This window comes from Hippopotamus amphibius, chromosome 3, assembly GCF_030028045.1.
Source record: "Hippopotamus amphibius kiboko isolate mHipAmp2 chromosome 3, mHipAmp2.hap2, whole genome shotgun sequence".
In the NCBI taxonomy this organism is placed as follows: domain Eukaryota; kingdom Metazoa; phylum Chordata; class Mammalia; order Artiodactyla; family Hippopotamidae; genus Hippopotamus; species Hippopotamus amphibius.
Window position 1 is genome coordinate 123416137 of NC_080188.1, and position 18628 is coordinate 123434764.

The window sequence follows — 18628 nt, forward strand, 5'->3', positions numbered from 1 at the left end:
TGAAGAGCTCACATAGAAATGCCACTGTGCTGTGGGTGTCAGCACCCCTAACCTGAGCACTGCCTCTGTGTGAATCCCAGAACCTGGACCTTCAGCTAAGCCACAGCTTAACCTTCACTCAGAGAGTGAACCCTCAGAATTCCCTGGCAGTCCCGTGGTTAGGACTCAGCGCTTTCACTGCTGGGGGCCAGGTTTGATCCCTGGTCGGGGAACTAAGATCCAACAAGCTGTGCCGTGTGGCAAAAAAAAAAAAAAAAAAAAAAAGAGTGAACCTTCATCAGAGGTTAATATCAGCAGAGCCTCTTCTCTCATAATAGTACAATCCACTCCAAATTTTCTCCTTTCCTCAATTGTAATAGCTAATACCAAGGAAATATCCACCACAGTCTATCCTATTAGCTGGTTAACCATCCTTAAAACTGGAAGAAAAAAAAAAAAAGCTTTACTAAGACTTAGTATACACAATAAAATGCATCAATTTTGAGGGGCTTACCTTGACAAGTTTTGACAAATATATGCACCCAAGTAACTACTATATAGAACATTTTCATCACCCCCAAATTTCCTGATACCCTATTCCAGACATCTCTACCTAGTCCTAGGCTATAGATTTGTCTTTTCTAGAGTTTCAAGTGAACATCATGCAGTGTATACTCTTTTGTGTCTGGCTTCTCATTTTTTAAAAAATAAATTTATTTACTTATTTTATTTTTTTACTTATTGGCTGCATTGGGTCTTCGTCGCTGCGCTAGGGCTTTCTGTAGCTGTAGAGAGCAAGGGCTACTCTTCGTTGCAGTGCACGGGCTTCTTTTTGTGGTGGCTTCCCTTGCTGTAGAGCATGGACTCTAGGCGTGCAGGCTTCAGTAGTTGTGGCGCATGGGCTCAGTAGTTGTGGTTCACGGACTTAGTTGCTCCATGGTATGTGGGATCTTCCTGGACGAGGGCTCGAATCTGTGTCCTCTGCATTGGCAGGTAGATTCTTAAACACTGTGCCACGAGGGAAGCCCCTGGCTTCTCATATTCAGCCAAACGTTTTTGAGATTCATCCATGTTGTAGGGTACCAATAGTTCATTCTTTTTTTATTGCTGAATAGTATTTCATTTCATGCACATACCATAATTTGTTTATTAATTCACCTGTTGATGAACATTTGGGTAGTATCTAGTTTTGGGCTACTGCAAATAAAGCTGCTTTGATCATCTGTGTACAATGTGTGGACATATGTTTTAATTTCTCTTTTGTCTAGAAATAGAATTGCTGGGTCATATGGTAAGTGTATATTTGAGTTTATCAGAAATGGTCAAATTATTTCCCAAAGTATTTCAAAATTTTATATTTCCATCTGCAATGTGTGAAAGTTCCAATTACTTTATGCTCTTTCCAGCCCTTTGTATGGTCCATCTTTTGAATTTTAGCCATTTTTAGTAGGATGTGTAGTAATATCTCATGGTCTAATTTGCATTTTCTGCATGACTAATGATGGTGAACGTCTTTTCATTTGCTCATTGGCCATTCCATTTATTTTCTGTGGTAAAGTGCATGTTCAAAAAAATTTTTTTTGCCCATTTTTGAATTGGAGTATTTGACTTCTTTTTATTGAGTTGTGGAGTTCTTTATATACACTACAGATTTGTGAAACTATGTTTGCATAGCTCTCTCCTCGCTAGAAGTTTGTCCTGCAAATTCTAGCTGCCTTGGCCACTTTTAACTTTTTTGGTCCTCCTCGACTAAATGAGATTGCCAGGCTTTCTTTGGATTCCACTTCTCTACACTAAAGTCCAGAAATTGCTTCCTGGAAGAAAGCCTGGGTGATGATAGGTAGGTTTCACATAATTTGTTTCTCCTCTCAAAGAAATTACAGTCTTGCACTGCCTGTTGTTCAAAGGCTGAATATGGTTTTCCACATTTCTTTCAGCTTTCTAGATGCAGTTGTTTATTGTGGGAGAGTTACTTTGGACCCTGTTATTCCCTCATGCCTGGGATATTTTTTTTTACATTCTTCATGATTTTAAAACAACAATGCCTCGTGTAATTGGAGTGAACTTTATCCCTCCCAAAAGGGAGACGCTAGGTAGGGATTGTTGGAGAAACCTTCATTCTTTTGGCTTCTTGTTTCTTTGTGGAATAAGGAATGAGTTATCTGATTGGTGAGTTTGGGAGAAGAAACAGGGCTTGTGTAAGTTCTTTCCTTCTTTCTCCCTTTTGGGGTATCCTTGCCTTCAGGGAGCATGTGTCTTGGTCTCCTTTGGCCACACAATAAGGTGTGTGACTGCTGTGTCTATCTCTCAATAGTTTCCATATTTTGGTGCAGAAAAGATGGGCATTTTGATAGTTTATTTCACCCAGCTCCAAGCTCAGGTAATGGTGTCTTCTTTAATTCTGTTGTCCTCCTGTCTTCATGGTATGTAGAAAAACCAGAAAATGTTTAAAAAAATTTTAAATATTATTTTATTTTATTTTATTTATTGGCTGCATTGGGTCTTCATTGCTGTGCGTGGGCTTTCTATAGCTGCAGAGAGCAGGGGCTACTCTTCATTGCGGTGCACAGGCTTCTCATTGCAGTGACTTCTCTTGTTGTGGAGCATGGGCTCTAGAAGCATGAGCTTCAGTAGTTGCAGCTCATGGGCTCAGTAGTTGTGGAGCACAGGCTTAGCTGCTCTGCGGCACGTGGGATCTTCCTGGACCAGGACTCGAACCTGTGTCCCCTACATTGGCAGGTGGATTGTTAATCACTGCGCCACCAGGGAAGCCTGAAAATATTGTTTTTTTATTTCTTCAATTGTTCCTGTTTACAGTCATGTTTATAATAGTGTGTCAGTTGTTGGGACTTCTGCTTCCAATCAAGAAGACTGAATTTACTCTCCTGTCTCAAACTAACAAAAAGCCTATCAAATTATATACAACTGTTTTTAGACATTGGGCAACAGGAAGCACAGGACAGCTACCCCCTGAGAGAAAGAAAACAAACAAAATGAACCTTATAAATCAACTTATTGACTAGAGAAAATTTCAAGTCCATAGAACAGTGGGGATGGGGAGGAACCTACTTAAAGGCTTGGAAGTCTCCTAAAGCTAAGGGAATGGATTTGGGAATTTGGATATCTTGTCAGAAATCATACAAGGCAGAAGATAATAGGAAAATATCTTTAAAGAATTGAAAGGAAAAAAAAAAACCCTTCAAGCTAAAATTCTATACCCAGCAAGAATGTCTTTCTAAACCAGACACAATCAGGACTTTTTCAGGCATATGCAAATTGAAAGAATTCAGAAGCAGCAGACCTACACTACAAGACATGTTAAATGAAATCTGAATTTGTACTTAAAAACCATCTTGCAAGGAAAATTCTAGGAACATATGACTTCACTGGCTAATTCTGTGAAACATTTAAGGAAGAGATAATGCCAAATTCTACACAAACACCTACAGAAATTTCAAGAGTAGAAAATGCTACACAAATCATTCTATGAGGCAGCATTACCTTGTGTCTTAGGCAGTTCTGGCTGCTATAACAAAATGCCATAAAATGGGTGGCTAATCAAAAGCAGAAATTTGTTTCTCACAGTTCTGGAGGCTGGAAGTGTGAGATCACAGTGCCAGCATAGCTCGGTTCTGGTGAGGATCTCTTCTGGGTTGCAGATGACTAACTTCTCATTTGTACTCTCACATGGTGGAAGAAGAGAGCTAGTTCTCTTGTCTTTTCTGATAAGGGCACTAATCCCATTCATGAGGGCTCCACCCTTATGACCTAATTTTTCCTCAAGGGCTCCACCTCTAAATACCATCACATTAGGGATTAGATTTCAAAATATGAGGAAATTCCCTGGTGGTCCAGTGGTAAAAAAACAAAAACAAAATCAACATATGAATTTTGGAGGGACACAAACATTCAGTCCATAACACTCTGATCCTAAAACCATACAAAAATATTACAATAAAAGATAACTAGAGACCGATATCCCTTATGATGATAAATGCAAAAATCTTACTATAATTTTACCAAATTTAAGTCAGCAATATATAAAAAGGATAATGCATCTTGACAAAGTAGGGTTTTCCCCAAGAATGCAAAATGGACTTAACATTAAAAAAATCAATTAATGTAATTCACCATATTAATAGACTAAAAAAGAAAAACTATATGATCATCTCAATAGATGAAGAAAGATCTTTTGACACAATTCAATACTAACAACATTCATGACAAAACTTCTCAGCAAACCTGGAATAAAAGGGAATTTCTTCAAATTGATGAAGGACACCTATGGGAAAACTGTAGCCAACATCATACTCAATTATGAAAGACTAAATTCTTTCCTCTTAAGTTCAGGAACAAAATAAGAACATTCACTCTCATCACTTTTATTCAACATTGTACTGAAGCTTATAAGTAGTATAATAGTGCAAGTAAAAGAAATGAAAGGATTCCAGAAAGGGAAGAAGGAAATCTGCCTTTATTTGCAGACAGCATGATTACTTGTATAGAAAATCCTAAGGAATCTACAAAAAAGCTATTAGGACTAATAAGTGATTTCAGCAAGTCTGCAGGATGCAAGATCAGTATACAAAAATCAAGTCAATTTCTGTATAATGGCAACAAACAATTGCAATTGAGATAAAATAATTGCATAAAATATGAAATGCTTAGGGATAAATTTGACAAAATATGTGCAAAATCTATATATTTAAAAGTATAAAACATTGCTGAGAGAAATTAAAGATCTAAAAAAAATGGAGAATTATATCATGAATTGGAACACTCAATATTATTAAGATAATTATTCCCAAAATGATCTATAGATTCAATGTAATACAAATAAAAATTTTAGTAGTTTTTTGGGTAGAAATTTACAAGTTGATTTTAAAATTTATACGGAGAGAGTTCCTTGGTGGCGTAGTGGTTAAGAATCTGGCTGCTAATGCAGGGGACATGGGTTTGATCCCTGGTGTGGGAAGATCCCACATGCTGCAGAGCAACTAAACCTATGTGACACGACTAATGAACCTATGTGCTGCAACTACTGAAGCCCACATGCCTAGAGCTTGTGCTCTGCAACAAGAGAAGCCACCTCAATGAGAAGCCCATGCACCTCAACAAAGAGTAGCCCCTACCCACCACAACTGCAGAAAGCCCGAGCAGAGCAATGAAGACCCAACACAACCAAAAATAAATAAATAAATGAATAAATCTTAAAAAAAATTATATGTAAATGCATAGGATCTAAAGTAGCCAAAATAACTTCGGAAAAGTTAAAATTAAAGGATTTACACTGAGTTGAAGACCAATTATAAAGTTGTTATTAAGACAGTGTGAGGGTTTCCTAGGTGGCACAGTGGTTAAGAATCTGCCTGCTAATGCAGGGAACACGGGTTTGATCCCTGCTCCAGGAAGATCCCACATGCCGAGGAGCAACTAAGCCTGTGCATCACAACTATTGAGCCTGCGCTTTAGAGCCCATGAGTCACAACTATTGAGCCTATGTGCTGCAACTACTGAAGCCCATGCGCCTAGAGCCCGTGCTCCACAAGAAGAGAAGCCACAGAAATGAGGAGCCCGTGCACCACAAAGAAGAGTAGCCCCCACTCACCGCAACTAAAGAAAGCCCGTGCACAGCAAAAAAAGACCCAACACAGCCAATAAAATAAATAAATAAATAAATTTATTAAAAAAAACCAGTGTGATATTCATGTAAAGATACATAAACAGATTAATGGTATAGAACAGAAAAGTCCAGAAATAGAGCCATAAACATAGCCATTTGACCTTGGACCAAGATAACTAGACAATTCAATGAGGAAAAGAAACATTTTCAACAAATAGTGCTGGAATAATTGGCTACTATATGCAAAAAACAATGAACCACAACCCTCTTTACAAAACTAACTCAAATGGATTATAGACCTAAATATGAGTTAAACGATAAACCTTCAATAAGAAAACATAAAAGAAAGTGTTAGTGTCCTTGGGTTTGGCAAAAATTTAAAAACTAAGAGACAAAAGGCATGAACTATAAAAGAAAAAATCAATAAAAAGTTGGACTTTATCAAAACTTAAAAACTTTTGCTATTCAAAAGATATTGTTATCAAAATAAAGAGACAGGCTATAAACCTGGAGAAAATATTTGCAAAACACATATATGGCAAAAGATTTTAAAATTTATGTGGAAATACAAAGTATCTAAACCAGCCAAAACAATTCTGAAAAATTTGAAGTGAAAGGAGTGTATTCTTGCTTCTAGAATACACTAAAAAAAGCTTCCAACTCAATCATAAGAAATCAACTGAATTAAAAATAAAAAGGTTTGAACATATACTAAAGAAGAGATCTAGACGGAAATAAGCACATAAAAATTTCTTAGCATCATTAGTTATAAGGGAAAAGCAAATTAAGACTACAATAAGATACCACTACCCATTACCTCCAATGGCTAAAATTTAAAATATCAATCATACCAAGAGTTGGCAAGATGTGGAACAACTAGAACTCTCACATACTTGGTGGGAGTGTGCATTGTTACAACCGCCTTGGAAAATTGGCTATTTCCTAAAAAGTTAAACATACATCTTACATACTACTCAGTCACTCTACTCTTAATTTTTGCCAAGAGAAATGGAAGCTGTGGCCACACAATATGGGGCATGAAGAAACTTTGGTGGCAATGGCTATGTTCATTGTCTTGACTTTGGTTATGGTTTCATGGGTGTATGCATCTGTCAAAACTCATCAAATTTTACACTGTGAATATGAGCAACTAATTGTCTATTATATTTCAAAAAAGTTGTAAAAATATATTAGTTAAGATGTCTTCGGCTGCAAATCACAGAAAGACCAACTTACAATGGCTTAAAGAATCAGGAGGATAAGGACTTAAATTTAAATTCTTACCTTCAACCATTAGTAGAGGTAGGTGGCTCCAGGATTGGTTAAATAAGTGGCTCAGTGACACCATCAACCCCCCTGGTTAGTTCCCTCTTTCCACTTTGTTAATCTTAGTTGCTGCCTTAGTCTTTGCTCTGGTTTCCCTCTTGGGTCACAAGATGGCTGCCACAGTTCCAGACATCCCATCCAGTCTCACAATGCCTATAAGCTAAATCTAATCTAGCCCTAGCAGGCTGTTTGCTTTCTTCCATGGGTGTGGTTTACATGGAACTTACTACTGGGGTGTGGGTTTCTCTTGGGGGAGATATTTAGGAGAAGCAGGAGCAGACCTTATTAGAGCTGGTCAGGGAAACTGAGGCTCAAGGTTATCTAGCTTATTACTCCAGCTTTTTGCAATGGAGTCAGCTACTGTTGTATGATTACAGCATGAACTACGTGGAGAAAGTCACATCTCAGAGAATAACATTAAATGGTTTTCTTGAAAGAGGAGGAACAATGGGGCAGCAGGGCCCACCCAGTGTTTTTGTTTTGCTCTCTATACCTATAACAAAAATCTTCCCTTCAACAATTTAAAAAATGTGAAGGTAAGGTGGGGGTTAAACAGAGAGGGGTCTAGGAGTCCTAAACTTAAATGACTACAAGGGTCAGAGGGTAACATAAATGCGTGGATCTCTCAGATGTAAGACAATAGGCAGTGTTGCAACCTATGGTAATTTGGACAGTACAGCCCTATCCCCACCAAAAACATAATGCATGGGAAGATAAAAGCTCTATGGGCCAGTTTGAGACACCTGGAGGAGTCTGAGAATAAGGGATGTATATTAGTTTCCTACTGCTGTTGTAACACATTGCCACAAACTTAGTGACTTAAAACAGTACACATCAATTTTCTTATAGCTCTGGAGGTCAGAAGTCTAAAATCAATGTATTGGCATGGCTACATTCCTTCTTGAGGCTTCAGAGAAGAATTTGTTTCCTTGCCTTTTTCTCTCTTTCTTTTTTTAAAATAATTATTTATTGGCTGCATTGGGTCTTTGTTGCTATGTGCAAGCTTTCTCTAATTGTGGCAAGTGGGGGCTACTCTTCTTTGTGGTGCACGGGCTTCTCATTGCGGTGGCTTCTCTTGCTGTGGAGCACGGGCCCTAGGAGCATGGGCTTCAGTAGTTGTGGCACATAGGCTCAGCAGTTGTGGTGCATGGGCTTATTTGCTCTGTGGCACTTGGGATCTTCCCTGACCAGGGATCGAACCCGTGTCTCCTGCATTGGCAGGCAGATTCTTAACCACTGTGCCACCAGGGAAGTCCCTCCTTGCCTTTTTTCTTTCTTTTTTTAAAAAATTAATTTATTTTTATTTATTGGCTGCGTTGGATCTTCCTTGCTGTGGAGAGCGGGGGCTACTCTTTGTTGCGGTGCTCAGGCTTCTTATTGCAGTGGCTTTTCTTGTTGCCGAGCATGGGCTCTATGAGAGCGGGCTTCAGTAGTTGCGGAACATGGGCTCATTAGCACAGGCTCAGTAGTTGTGGTGCATGGGCTTAGTTGCTCCTCGGCATGTGGGATCTTCTTGGACTGGCAGGCTGATTCTTAACCACTGTACTACCAGGGAAGCCCCCCTCCTTGCCTTTTTCATCTTCTAGAGGCTGCTTGCATTTCTTGGCTTGTGGTCCCTTCCTGTACTACTTGAACCTTTTGCTTCTTCTGTTGTCACATCTCCCACTACCCACACTCTTGCCTCTCTCTTAAAAAGACTATTGTGATCACTTGGGGCCCACTCTAGTAATCCAAGATAATCTCCCCATCTCAAGATCCTTAATTTATTCACACCTGCAAAGTCCCTTTTACCATGTAAGGTAACAAATTCACAGGTTCCAGGATCGATGTGGACATCTTTGGGCGTCCATTTTTCAGCCTACCACACGAAATGAAAGCTTAACTAGCTGGGTGTCTGCTTTCCAAGGGGTCATGTAATGCCTGGAAAGGGGGGAGGAGAGCCTGATGGAGGAGCTTGGTGTGGGCTGAAGCCTGGGTTATAGAGGTGGGACCTGGGATGCAAGGATGGGGCCCTGGGAAGGTGGCCTCCGGTGAGCCCTCTACGAGGGTTGTGCAGTTGAAGAACCTCTTGAATGCGCCATCCTGGCCAGGAAGTGCTCAAGGCTGCAGGTGGAGAAACTGAGGGTGACCTCAAAGGCTCTCTCTACCCTCACTGAAGATAGGACCTTGTGGTCAAAACTGGGGACAGCATCTGAGGCTACTGGAGTGGTGCATGATGGTACTAGAACTTGGCCCTCAAAGGCAAGAGGAAGAGATGTGAGCCAGTGTTTTGGGTGTGACTCCTTGGGCAGATAGGGTCAGAAGTCACCTACTGGTGACTTAAGAATGGGAGGAAGGTAGAATTCCATTTGGTCAAGGGCATGGGGTGAGTGCAGGAAGTCTCAGGCCAGGAGCTGGGGAAATGGAGTCTGTGCAGATAGAGTAAGCTGTCCAAGTCAGCACCAGGACTTTACCAGCTGGGCGTGTATGCAGCTGGGGCGGGCCAGGGACTGGCTTTGGTTGAGGCAGAGGCAGGTACCAGGTGACCTAAGCACAGAGATGACAGACCTACAGCTGTCAGAACACATCAGAGTTGCTACCAGGGTTTTGAGGCAGGGGTAGGGCAAGTCACTGGTCCCAAGACCCCTAGATCTGCAGAAGCACAAGATGCCATCCTAGGTGCCCCTCATCAGCCATGAAGGCAACGCTGCCTGAGAAATAGCAGCAGGGGTGGGGCTGGTGGCTCTCTGGCATCTACTGGGTCCTATGATGGCCAAGAAATTCTTGGGGAGCATGGGAGTGTCAGCATCAGCGGGGAACACCAAGGCTTCAGATGTTCCAGGATGTGGGGTGGGTTATGTGATTTCAGCTCTGCCCAGTCTATCCTCTGGCTGTCTGAGCTGCCTTGAGCTCTCCCAGGGCTTTGTGGCTTTTTCAGGGGAGCTCCAGGCCACCTCCCCTTTCCAGGTTGCCCTGACTCAGCTCCAGCCCTTGGGTCCCACTTGGAAAGCAATGTGTTCAGCTTGAGAGCATGGACTTTCCCCAGGGGATGAAGGGCTGGGGGGCTGGGTTGGCTGCAGGGGAAAGAGTGAGGGGAAGTGTGCCAGCAGACAAGCGTGACTAAGCAAGTACATGTAGTAGAGGGCACTGCTGGCCCCTTCCTTCCTGCCACCTGTGGGTGTTAACCAGACTATCTTTTCCCATGGCCTCCACACTCTAGCCCCCCACCCCCAGCTTCCCTGAAGGGAGCTCGCTTGCTGATGCAGGTGACTGGATATTCTTTTCCCCTGACTTTGATCCCTAAACTGCCTTCTGTCCCTCCTTTCACATGGTTCCTACCATGTGATCCAGTCCTCCCTACCCCCCCAACCTCCCCTCTTATCCTTCTCTGCCTCTTTTCAGCCCAGGAGGGAGGAGTAGGAGAAACAGAGCCCTGGGGTGGAAGAGGCCAAAGTGTCAGTGCCTCACAGCCCCGGGCAGATGGGGTTTGGTGGTGTCCAGGCACACACATTCCAGATGGGCTGCTTCTAACCCTGACTCTGCAATTTAATAGCTGTGTGACTGTGGGCAAGTTACTTAACCACTCTGTGCCTTGATTTCCTTATCCATAAAAAGGGCATAATAATAGCACTTATCTCTAGAAGGTTCCAGGGAGGACTGAATGCATTAATACATGCAAAGTGCTTAGGACAGTGCCTGGAACCAAATTAACACCCAGCGCTGGCTCTCTGGCTGGGTTCCACCCTTCCCTTTCCCTTCTCCCTCCCCTCCACCAGCCCAGGGCTTGCGGGAGGCAGAGCAGCAAAGAAAGGCCAGGAAGTGCAGTGCCGAGGATTAGGGTAGCTAGCGGGCTGAATCTCCAGGGGCAGAGCTGGAAGCGGCAAACTGGTTTTGAGTCCGGACCCTGCTGTAATGCAGAGGAGCAGGGATCAGCCTGCTGACGTCACAGCTGCTCTCCTTTACCTCCTCCTTTGCTGCCAGGGGTTCCCAGGAGCATTCACAGAGAGGGAGGAGCCTGAAACAAAGCCTCTGATTGGCTGCTTTCATTTTCGTCCCTTGTCAGTTTCCAGCCTGACAGGGGAGGAGTGTAAGGGGTTTAAAACAGAAATATTTAGGTAGGTTAGAGAAGGAAGGAGGGAAGAGGGAGGAAAGGAGGGACAGGGGCGGGGTCCGAGGTGAGAGAGTCTTCTCCAGTTGCCTGAGATGGTTCGTAAAGTCCTGGGGGTTGAGGGCGGGGACTGGACTGTATTCTCTTTTGGGCTGGAAGCTGGCCGAAGTGGAGTGGCTGTTACATTTGAGACCAGAGACAAGGGGTGATTCTGCGCACAGACAAACCTTTTAATATGCGGTCTTCGTGGAGTCTATGGGGGGTGGGGCGGGTGCTTCCCTAAACCACAGCCCCAACACACGGGCCACCGTTCCCCCTTCCCCCTTCTCGTGTGAGTGGCCCAGGACCCGTAGGAGCCTCTCTTCCTTTAGGCCTCTGTAAGGCTCCTTTTCAGTGCTCAGAGTCCGTGCTTCTCCTGTGCTGAGGCCTGGAGCGGGACCATTTGCTTCTCCTGCTGCTGTTGCTGCTGCGTCTTTTTCCCTCTCCTCCTGGGGTGGGATGGGGGGGACGGGGGGCAGGAGAGTATGCAGCCCTGGGTATGCAGCCTCCAGGCCAGCTGGGGGCTCCCAGGGGGCTCTCCAATCAGCTGTGCCCAGCTGCCAGCTCTCTGCCCCAAACAGCTACCACCCACCCTCCCAGAGCCGTGAGCCCCAGGAAGGACTCCAGGAGACTCTTGGCCAATTGGGGACACAGGGACAAAAAGCCCTGGCCTGGAAGAGGAGGCCTGGGTTTGAGTCTCAATGCCACCCCAGCCTGGATGTGTGACCCGAGGTGAGTCCCTGCCTCTCTCTGTCTGGGTGGGGGCCCACCTGTTTTCCACGTCCCGCAGCGTGTCTGGCAGTGGCTGGCCCAGGGTCTCTGGCAGGAGGGCGGCGGCAGCGCTGGCAGCCACGGGGATGGTGCCGTAGATGAAGAGGGGCACGGAGGGGTAGAGCTCGGCGGTCATGCTCACCAGTGGGCTCACTATGCCACCCACTCGGGCCAGAGTGCTGCCCATTCCCAAGCCCGTCTGCCTGTGGGACCCAGGGGGATGGGTGTCAGTTAGTGTTCTGGCACAAATGCTGAGGTTTGGGCTGAATTTGGGGCGGGGGAGGCCGGGCCCCAGGAGACCCCCTGGTGCCTGCTCTGTTCCCCATTTGATTAGCTAACCAATTTGGCATTTATTTTGGAGATTAAAACAAACAAACAAACAAACAAACAAATGAACAAACAAACAAAGTTGGAAAGGGCTCTGGCCAGAGAATCAGGAGATTGAATTTTGCCTCTGCCCTTAACTTGCTGTGGGACCTTGGTCAAGTCTCTTGTCCTCCCTGGACAGTTTCCTGAACTGTTGAATTAGCTGAGTTCAGCCAGTTGTGCTCAGATCACCTGAGGGATCTGACTTACAGTTGCCCCAGCCCCACACAGACCTGTTGGATTACAGTCTCCAGGGGAAGGGACCCAGAATCTGCATGTTAAGAATACGTTAAGAGCAGAGGTTAAAAACTTTGACTAGGGAGATAAATTGCTTGGGTTCAAATCCAGGTTTCCTGACGTATAAGCTGTGTGACTTTGGGCAAGTCACTTAACCTCTCTGTGGCTCAGTTTTCTCATTTGGAAAATGGGAATTATCACAGTACCTACCTCATAAGCTTGTTATGTAGACAAAAAGAGTTGATATTTGTAAACAGTTTGACATTGCCTGGCACATAGTACTACTTTACACCATTGTTCTTTCAGCTGAAATCCCTTGAAGGTACGAGACAGTAACCATGACCCCTCAGGGTTCTCATTCCAAGTAGCCTAGGGAAGCCTGGCATTTCTTTGACAACTCATATGAATTTTGTATCCCATTCTACTTTTTTTTTTTGTTTTTTTTTGGGTTGTTGTTATTGTTTTGCATTCTGTTCTTAAAATAGACATGTGTTTCTTGTGTCTTAATGCAAATATACCCTCTCCCCCCAATCTTTGCACTCAAAAAAACAGTGCTGTATTTATCCATAGTGGCTCTGTGAGAAAAAATTACTTTCATGTTTGTTGTCTTTGATTTCAGACATACCGCTTGGTTTAAAGATGGAATTTAGATTTGGCGGCAGCTTCTAACTTGTGCTTTGGAGATCAAGGAGGGGGACTTTAATCAACTGCCTCGGAAATGTGTCTTCTTGGCTCCTTACCTTGTCCCAGCTGGTGGCCCAAATCTTCTCCTCAGGTCAGGTAAGGGTTTAGGGGCAGCCTAAGTGTGTACTGATTGGCTGATATAGACATTTCACTGTTGGGTGCTGGGAGGGGGCTTTGGGCTGGGGCATACTGTACTGTGCTCTGGGGTCTGACCTGTGTGCGGGGGACCGTCTTGCCCCAAAGCCCCTCCCATTAAGCTCCCACTCACCGGATCATTGTGGGGTAGAGCTCCCCAGTGTACAGGAAGATGCAGTTGAAGGAGGCAGCCAGGCAGCCCTTCCCCAGCACAGCAAGGGAGGTTCGGACGATGGACTGATCTAGAGAGAAAAGGGGGGGTCAGCAGGATCTCGGGAGCGGGGGCTGAGAAGTCGGGTCACGTCTGGGGATGTGGCCAGGGATGAGGGACCAAGATGCTTATGGGTGCTCACCCTGGGGTACCACCCCATTGATGAGGATGCAGATGCCTGCCAGCAGCAGTGAGGCCATCTGGGCAGGCCGGCGGCCCATAGAGTTGACGACAAGGAAGCTCACAAGCTTGGCAGGCAGGTCCACAGCACCAAAGATCACCTGGATTAGGTAGATGCTGACCCCAAAACCCTGCAGGTCCATGACCAGCCCATAGTAGGCAAAGCTAGTGGCGAACCTAGTGGGGAGGGACGAGGGGTGTGGAGTTTGTCAGGAAGGTGGAAGGCGGTAGGGGTGGGGGGTGGGGGGGCGTGGTACGGCGGCTCATCTGAAACAGGGGTGAGCTGCACAGGGCACCTTGCCTGAGAATCTGCGATCTGCCTTGTTGATATCTCTTCTGCCATTTCGTAGGTACTTTAGGTACTGGGGTAGTTCCCCAACACCCCAGATTTCTCAGTCTTCTGAGAGTGTCCCCAGTGAATTAGGGAATTTGCACTTGGTTGCCATGTAGGACTTATGTAGTTTTAGTCTTTATTTTATCTATTGATACTGGGCTGAAGGAGGACAGGTGGATATCCCAGCCATATCTTTAGGGCTAAAGTATTGAGAGAGGCCAGAATTTTTCAGGACCTGTCCTTGGTCCTGGGATGGGTGTTGTGCTTCTTAAGATGTCAAGAGTCCAGAAAATAAAACTCAGGTTATTGGATAGAACCCACAACCTGGAGTAAATCCCAAATTGGAAGCAAAGAATTCATTGGCAGGATTGTTTCTTCTGGCCATGTTTCTCTTAACTGTCGTGGGAATGCTATTATGATGGGGTTGGAAGGGTAGCAGGTAAGAGGGGTAATGGGGAATGTTGCAATGGGAAAGGAAGATTTTTGGCTGGTATCAGCCTTGGCCAGAGTGTACTTTTGGAGCTGAGCTTTGGGCATCTTATTGTCTGTGCCTGTGTTTCTGGCAGGCACCACAAGGCCAGTAAAATCTCCGAATGTTTTGCAAGCCAGCCTTGTCTCTGCCTTCATGATATAATTCTGTTGACTCTGGGGACCATCAGTCCTGATGAGGTGTTTCCATATTGGAACAGAGCTGATAAAAGGAGAAGAAAATGGAGGGATTGATGCCCAGTGTGGCGACTGGAGGCAAATTAAGGCTGGAGGTCGTCTGGTTCTTTAAGACTCTCTCTGGTGGGGGATGCCTGCGCCTCATAGCTGGTCTGCGACTTCCTACCTCTTGTCTCCCTTCTTCCACCCCCTGCGTCCACTCTTTCCCCAACCAGCCTTTTGTCTCTTGGTCTGTCTGTCTGTCCATCAGTCTGTCTGTCTGGGCCTACCACAGCATGGAGAGGCAGAGGAAGAGGTGGCGAAGGGCAGGACAGCGCAGCAGCATCGTGGCCGAGGCCTGGCCCTTGCCCATGGTCAGCTCCTTCTGCAGACTGGCCCGAAGCACCTGCGAGGATGGATGGGGCTCAGGGCTTGGACTCCCCCAGGAGCTCCTCCCAGCCTAGCCCCTTACTCAGAGAAGTCCTCTGAGTCCTGGGTTTAGGGATGGAGCCCTGGTGGGGTGTCATGGGAGGTCTCGGGGGTCTCACCTCCATACTTAGATTGGCCCCCTCTTCCCGCTTCCCATTGATCCAGGCCACTCTCTGCAGGGCCCTCAGGGTGAGGTCTAGCCTCCCGGAGGAGGAGTACCAGCGGGCCGACTCGATGAAGAACCTGGGAGCGGGGGCGAGTGTGGGTGTTGGCTTGACTTCAGTTGCAGTCATTTGGGCTGGAGGTAGGGTGTGGGCTCTCCAGAGGTCTACAGTGGAATTTTATCTAAAGCTGGGAACCCAGGACTTTGCCAAATCCCTCTCTCTAGGGCCACAGATCAGTGCTCAGCGTGGTGATGACTTATTCCCCAACATAGGAGCTCAGCTCTTGAGTGTTGGGTAAAGAGAGCTGGGGCGAGCTGGGGAAGCCGGAGAACCAGACACCTTGGGGCAAGTCCTTCCGCCCACAGCCTCAGTTTCCCCATTGGTCACACTGAGTCACTGGCTTGGGTTTGACCTCTGAGCTGTGGGGTAGAGCGTGCAGTGAGATCTGGGGGAAGTCTTGTCCCTTGCATCCCTCTGGGCCCCCACGCACCAGGAGTAGATGAAGAAGACAAAAAAGGGCACGGAGACCAGCAGCTGCAGGTAGCGCCAGTGAGGCACAGCATAGGCCACACCAGCCAGGAGAAACTGGCCGAGGCTGTAGACATAGCCAGTCAGGGTGCCCACGCAGGCCCGTGTGTGGATGGGCATCCACTCCACATCTGAAAAGAGGGTTAGAACAGAGTGGTGCAACTTACTGGGTGCCAGGTGGGTGGAGATCCCTGGGGCCCGCCAAGACCCCTCTCTCTGTCCAAACTTTGGTCTGTCCCAAGGCTCAGTGGAAGATACATCAAATGAAGTTGGGGGCCATGGGAGGGGGAGTGGGGGACTTGGGGTGAAGGTAGGAATGGGGAGTTAGCTTTGGAATCCCCAGCAGTTGTCCCCTCCACTCCCCTGCTGTGCGTTTTTGCTCCTTTCCAACCTACTATCCTGGCCAAGGTCCCTTTTCCCTTTGGAGCATCTCTGACCACTCAGTCCATCCTCAACAGCAGCTGCTCCTCCGGTCCTTCTCAGCCTGGGCTGGATTCCAGCCTCAGTGGCCAGAACAGTTCAGAGGAGGCAGTGGCTTTCCTCCATCCTGGAGAGTTGAGGTGGGAGTGGGACCACCTCTCTGCTAAGATCTGAAGAGGCCCAGCTTCGTTCCTTGTGGGCTTCTGATTCGGCAGCTGGGGCAGCAGCTTGAAAACTTAGATTGGGCTTTGGAACTGGATTCTCTGGGTGTCTTGCCCCAGCCCTAGCCCTGTCCTGGTTAATTTCTTTAGTCTGGAGAATCCCAATTCCTTAGATTCCCTTCTGGGCTTGAGGAATGACCTTGGGTAAATCCTTTCCCTCTCCCCTAGCCTCAGGGTCTTCATCTGAGAAACAGGCTGAAGTGGGAGGACCTATCCAAGGATGCACATTGATGACTTATGGACAGGCCATGCTCAGTCCATAAATGTGTTTGATCTATATCATGCTGGCTTTCTCTATGTTAAAAACATGAGAATTAATTGCAAATGTTAAAAAGTTGGGATATTTTACCCTAATAAAAAAGGAGGGGGGAAGATCTGACAACCCTGAGGCTTCTTGGCAGCTGAGTGGCTGTGGCCCCTTTAGATGGATGTGACTCTCTTTTGGAGACAATCCTCACCACCCCCTAATGCCTCTTGTCCGCTTCAGTCACTTATGGGAACTACCTGGCCCTAACAATGGAGTTTGCAATCGTGTGTCTAAATGAGAAGTCAGGACGGTGTGAACCCTGGGGGGAAAGGCTGTTATGTTGGCTGGAAGCGCAGGACAGGTGGAAGGCAGAAGGGGTGGGCTGGGAGAGGAGGCTGGAAAGGGACTGGGTGGTCGGAGGGGAGTGGGTGAGGGCCCGGCCTGCCCTCCCGGCTTCCCTCACTCAGCGTCATGCAGTTGAGGGTGATGCCAGCCAGCGACATGCCCGAGAGGAGCCGGAAGGCACAGTAGACGGGGAAGTTGGGAGCAAAGGCAGCGCAGGTTCCTGACACAGCCGTCTGCAGGTAGTTCAAGATCAGCATCTTCCGCCGGCCCAGCCTGTGAGTGGAGGGAAGACCTGCAACAGGGGTCCCAAGGAGCAGCAGGGGCCAAGCTAAGTTGGGAGAGGGGTGCTTGCCCTGGGTGAGGCCCTGGGGTGGGGGTCTTTGGAGGACCCTGACATATTATGAGGCTGGTGCTGTATATCCTTAAACCAGTCCCAGCTGGGGATGCCAACCTCCCACTTAGGCCCCCTGAGCCCAGCCGGGGAGCCCCCAGTCCCAGCCCAGTTCCTTGGCCCTGCCCAGGACTGACCTGTCTGCCAGGTACCCGAATATCATGGCTCCGAGAAGCACCCCCACCATGTACAAGGACTGAGCCAGCTGGCGTAAGGTTCTGTGAGAGCACACGAGGTCCCACTGTGGGGAGAGGGGGCAAGGGTCAGGCTGAGGTGAGCCTGGGCTGCAGGGCACCCCTTGTCTTTCCTCCAACTGGCACTCTGAGGCCTGTGTCACCCTCTTCCCCTGACACTTCTCTTTGGCCCCAGCAGCCGAGAGGCTTTTCTTGACCCTACAACTTCCACATCCCCCTCTTTCCTATTACAAAGGCCCCCATCTTAAACCCCTTTCTCCATTTTCCCATCTTGGCCTCTGGAGAGTTTGAGATAGTCTGTGCGTGTGTGTGTGTGTGTGTGTGTGTGTGTATGGTAAGATGGGGACACAGGGATTGGAAGGAGGAGGTAGGGGGTCCAGGTCTCCTCACCTCTGTCACGATGGTGGAAGGGAAGGTGCTGTTGTCATAGATCCAGCCATGGGTGCAGGGCTCTGTGGCCCCCGTGCGGTTGGTCTCAGTGCCATTGGGAAAGCGCGGTCCCCGCTGGGGGGAGGTGAAGCGGAGGCAGGACTCAGGCTGCCCCTGCCCATCCCGGGGCAGCCAGGCCTCCAGCTCGCCGTCCTTGCTGAGGTTGGTGTCGGCAGGTGGGCGGCAGTGGTGGGTGGGGATGGCGGCCGTGAAGTTCTGCAGGGTGTTGTGAGAGGCCATCAGGATCATGGGGAGGACCACCAGAGTGACCTGGATCTGCTGGAAGCGGCCGACGCCTCCCAACTGCAGCAGGAGGTCATTGAAGGCCATGGGGCCAGGCCTGGCTGAACAGCTGGGGGTTGCGGACTTCCAGTCCCAGGCCCTCCGTCTGTGTGCCTGTCCTCCGGTTCTCCTTCGCTGGACTGCCGTTGCTTCCGCAGCCAAGTTGCTCCGGGAACTGAATCTGAGCTGGCTCTGTGGGGGGACAGCAGCCCGGCCAGGCGGCCCCTCCTTCCTTCTTTCTCCTTGCTCTGTCCCTCCCTTTCTTTTGCCGTCTCTCCTCACTTAGTGGGGAGTGGAGTGTTGCTCAGCTTTCAGGGTCTGTTGTAGCCGGACCTCTACATGGGCAGTATTTAATCCTTGG

The 18628-nt window shown here is 47.4% G+C and overlaps 1 protein-coding gene and 1 long non-coding RNA gene across 6 annotated transcripts in view; one reads left to right on the forward strand and one right to left on the reverse strand.

Annotated features, from left to right (window-relative positions):
• The window catches only part of LOC130848157 (uncharacterized), an 81251-nt gene that overhangs the window by 23458 nt on the left and 39165 nt on the right, over positions 1–18628 (forward strand). For 4 of the 5 annotated variants that reach the window (XR_009052550.1, XR_009052549.1, XR_009052551.1 and 1 more), the window contains one exon: positions 13048–13208. This is a non-coding gene — a long non-coding RNA (uncharacterized LOC130848157). The remainder of the gene's footprint in view (positions 1–13047; positions 13209–18628) is intronic. The other variant, XR_009052553.1, reaches the window with a different exon arrangement.
• LOC130848156 (solute carrier family 22 member 6) lies at positions 11234–18315 on the reverse strand. The gene is made up of 10 exons (XM_057726161.1): positions 17947–18315; positions 17500–17603; positions 17090–17244; positions 15701–15869; positions 15166–15289; positions 14908–15023; positions 13601–13815; positions 13381–13489; positions 11825–12028; positions 11234–11503 (listed from the first exon to the last, which is right to left on the reverse strand). Exons 1-10 carry the CDS (start codon positions 18313–18315, stop codon positions 11413–11415), a joined length of 1656 nt encoding a protein of 551 aa, XP_057582144.1. The 3' UTR covers positions 11234–11412.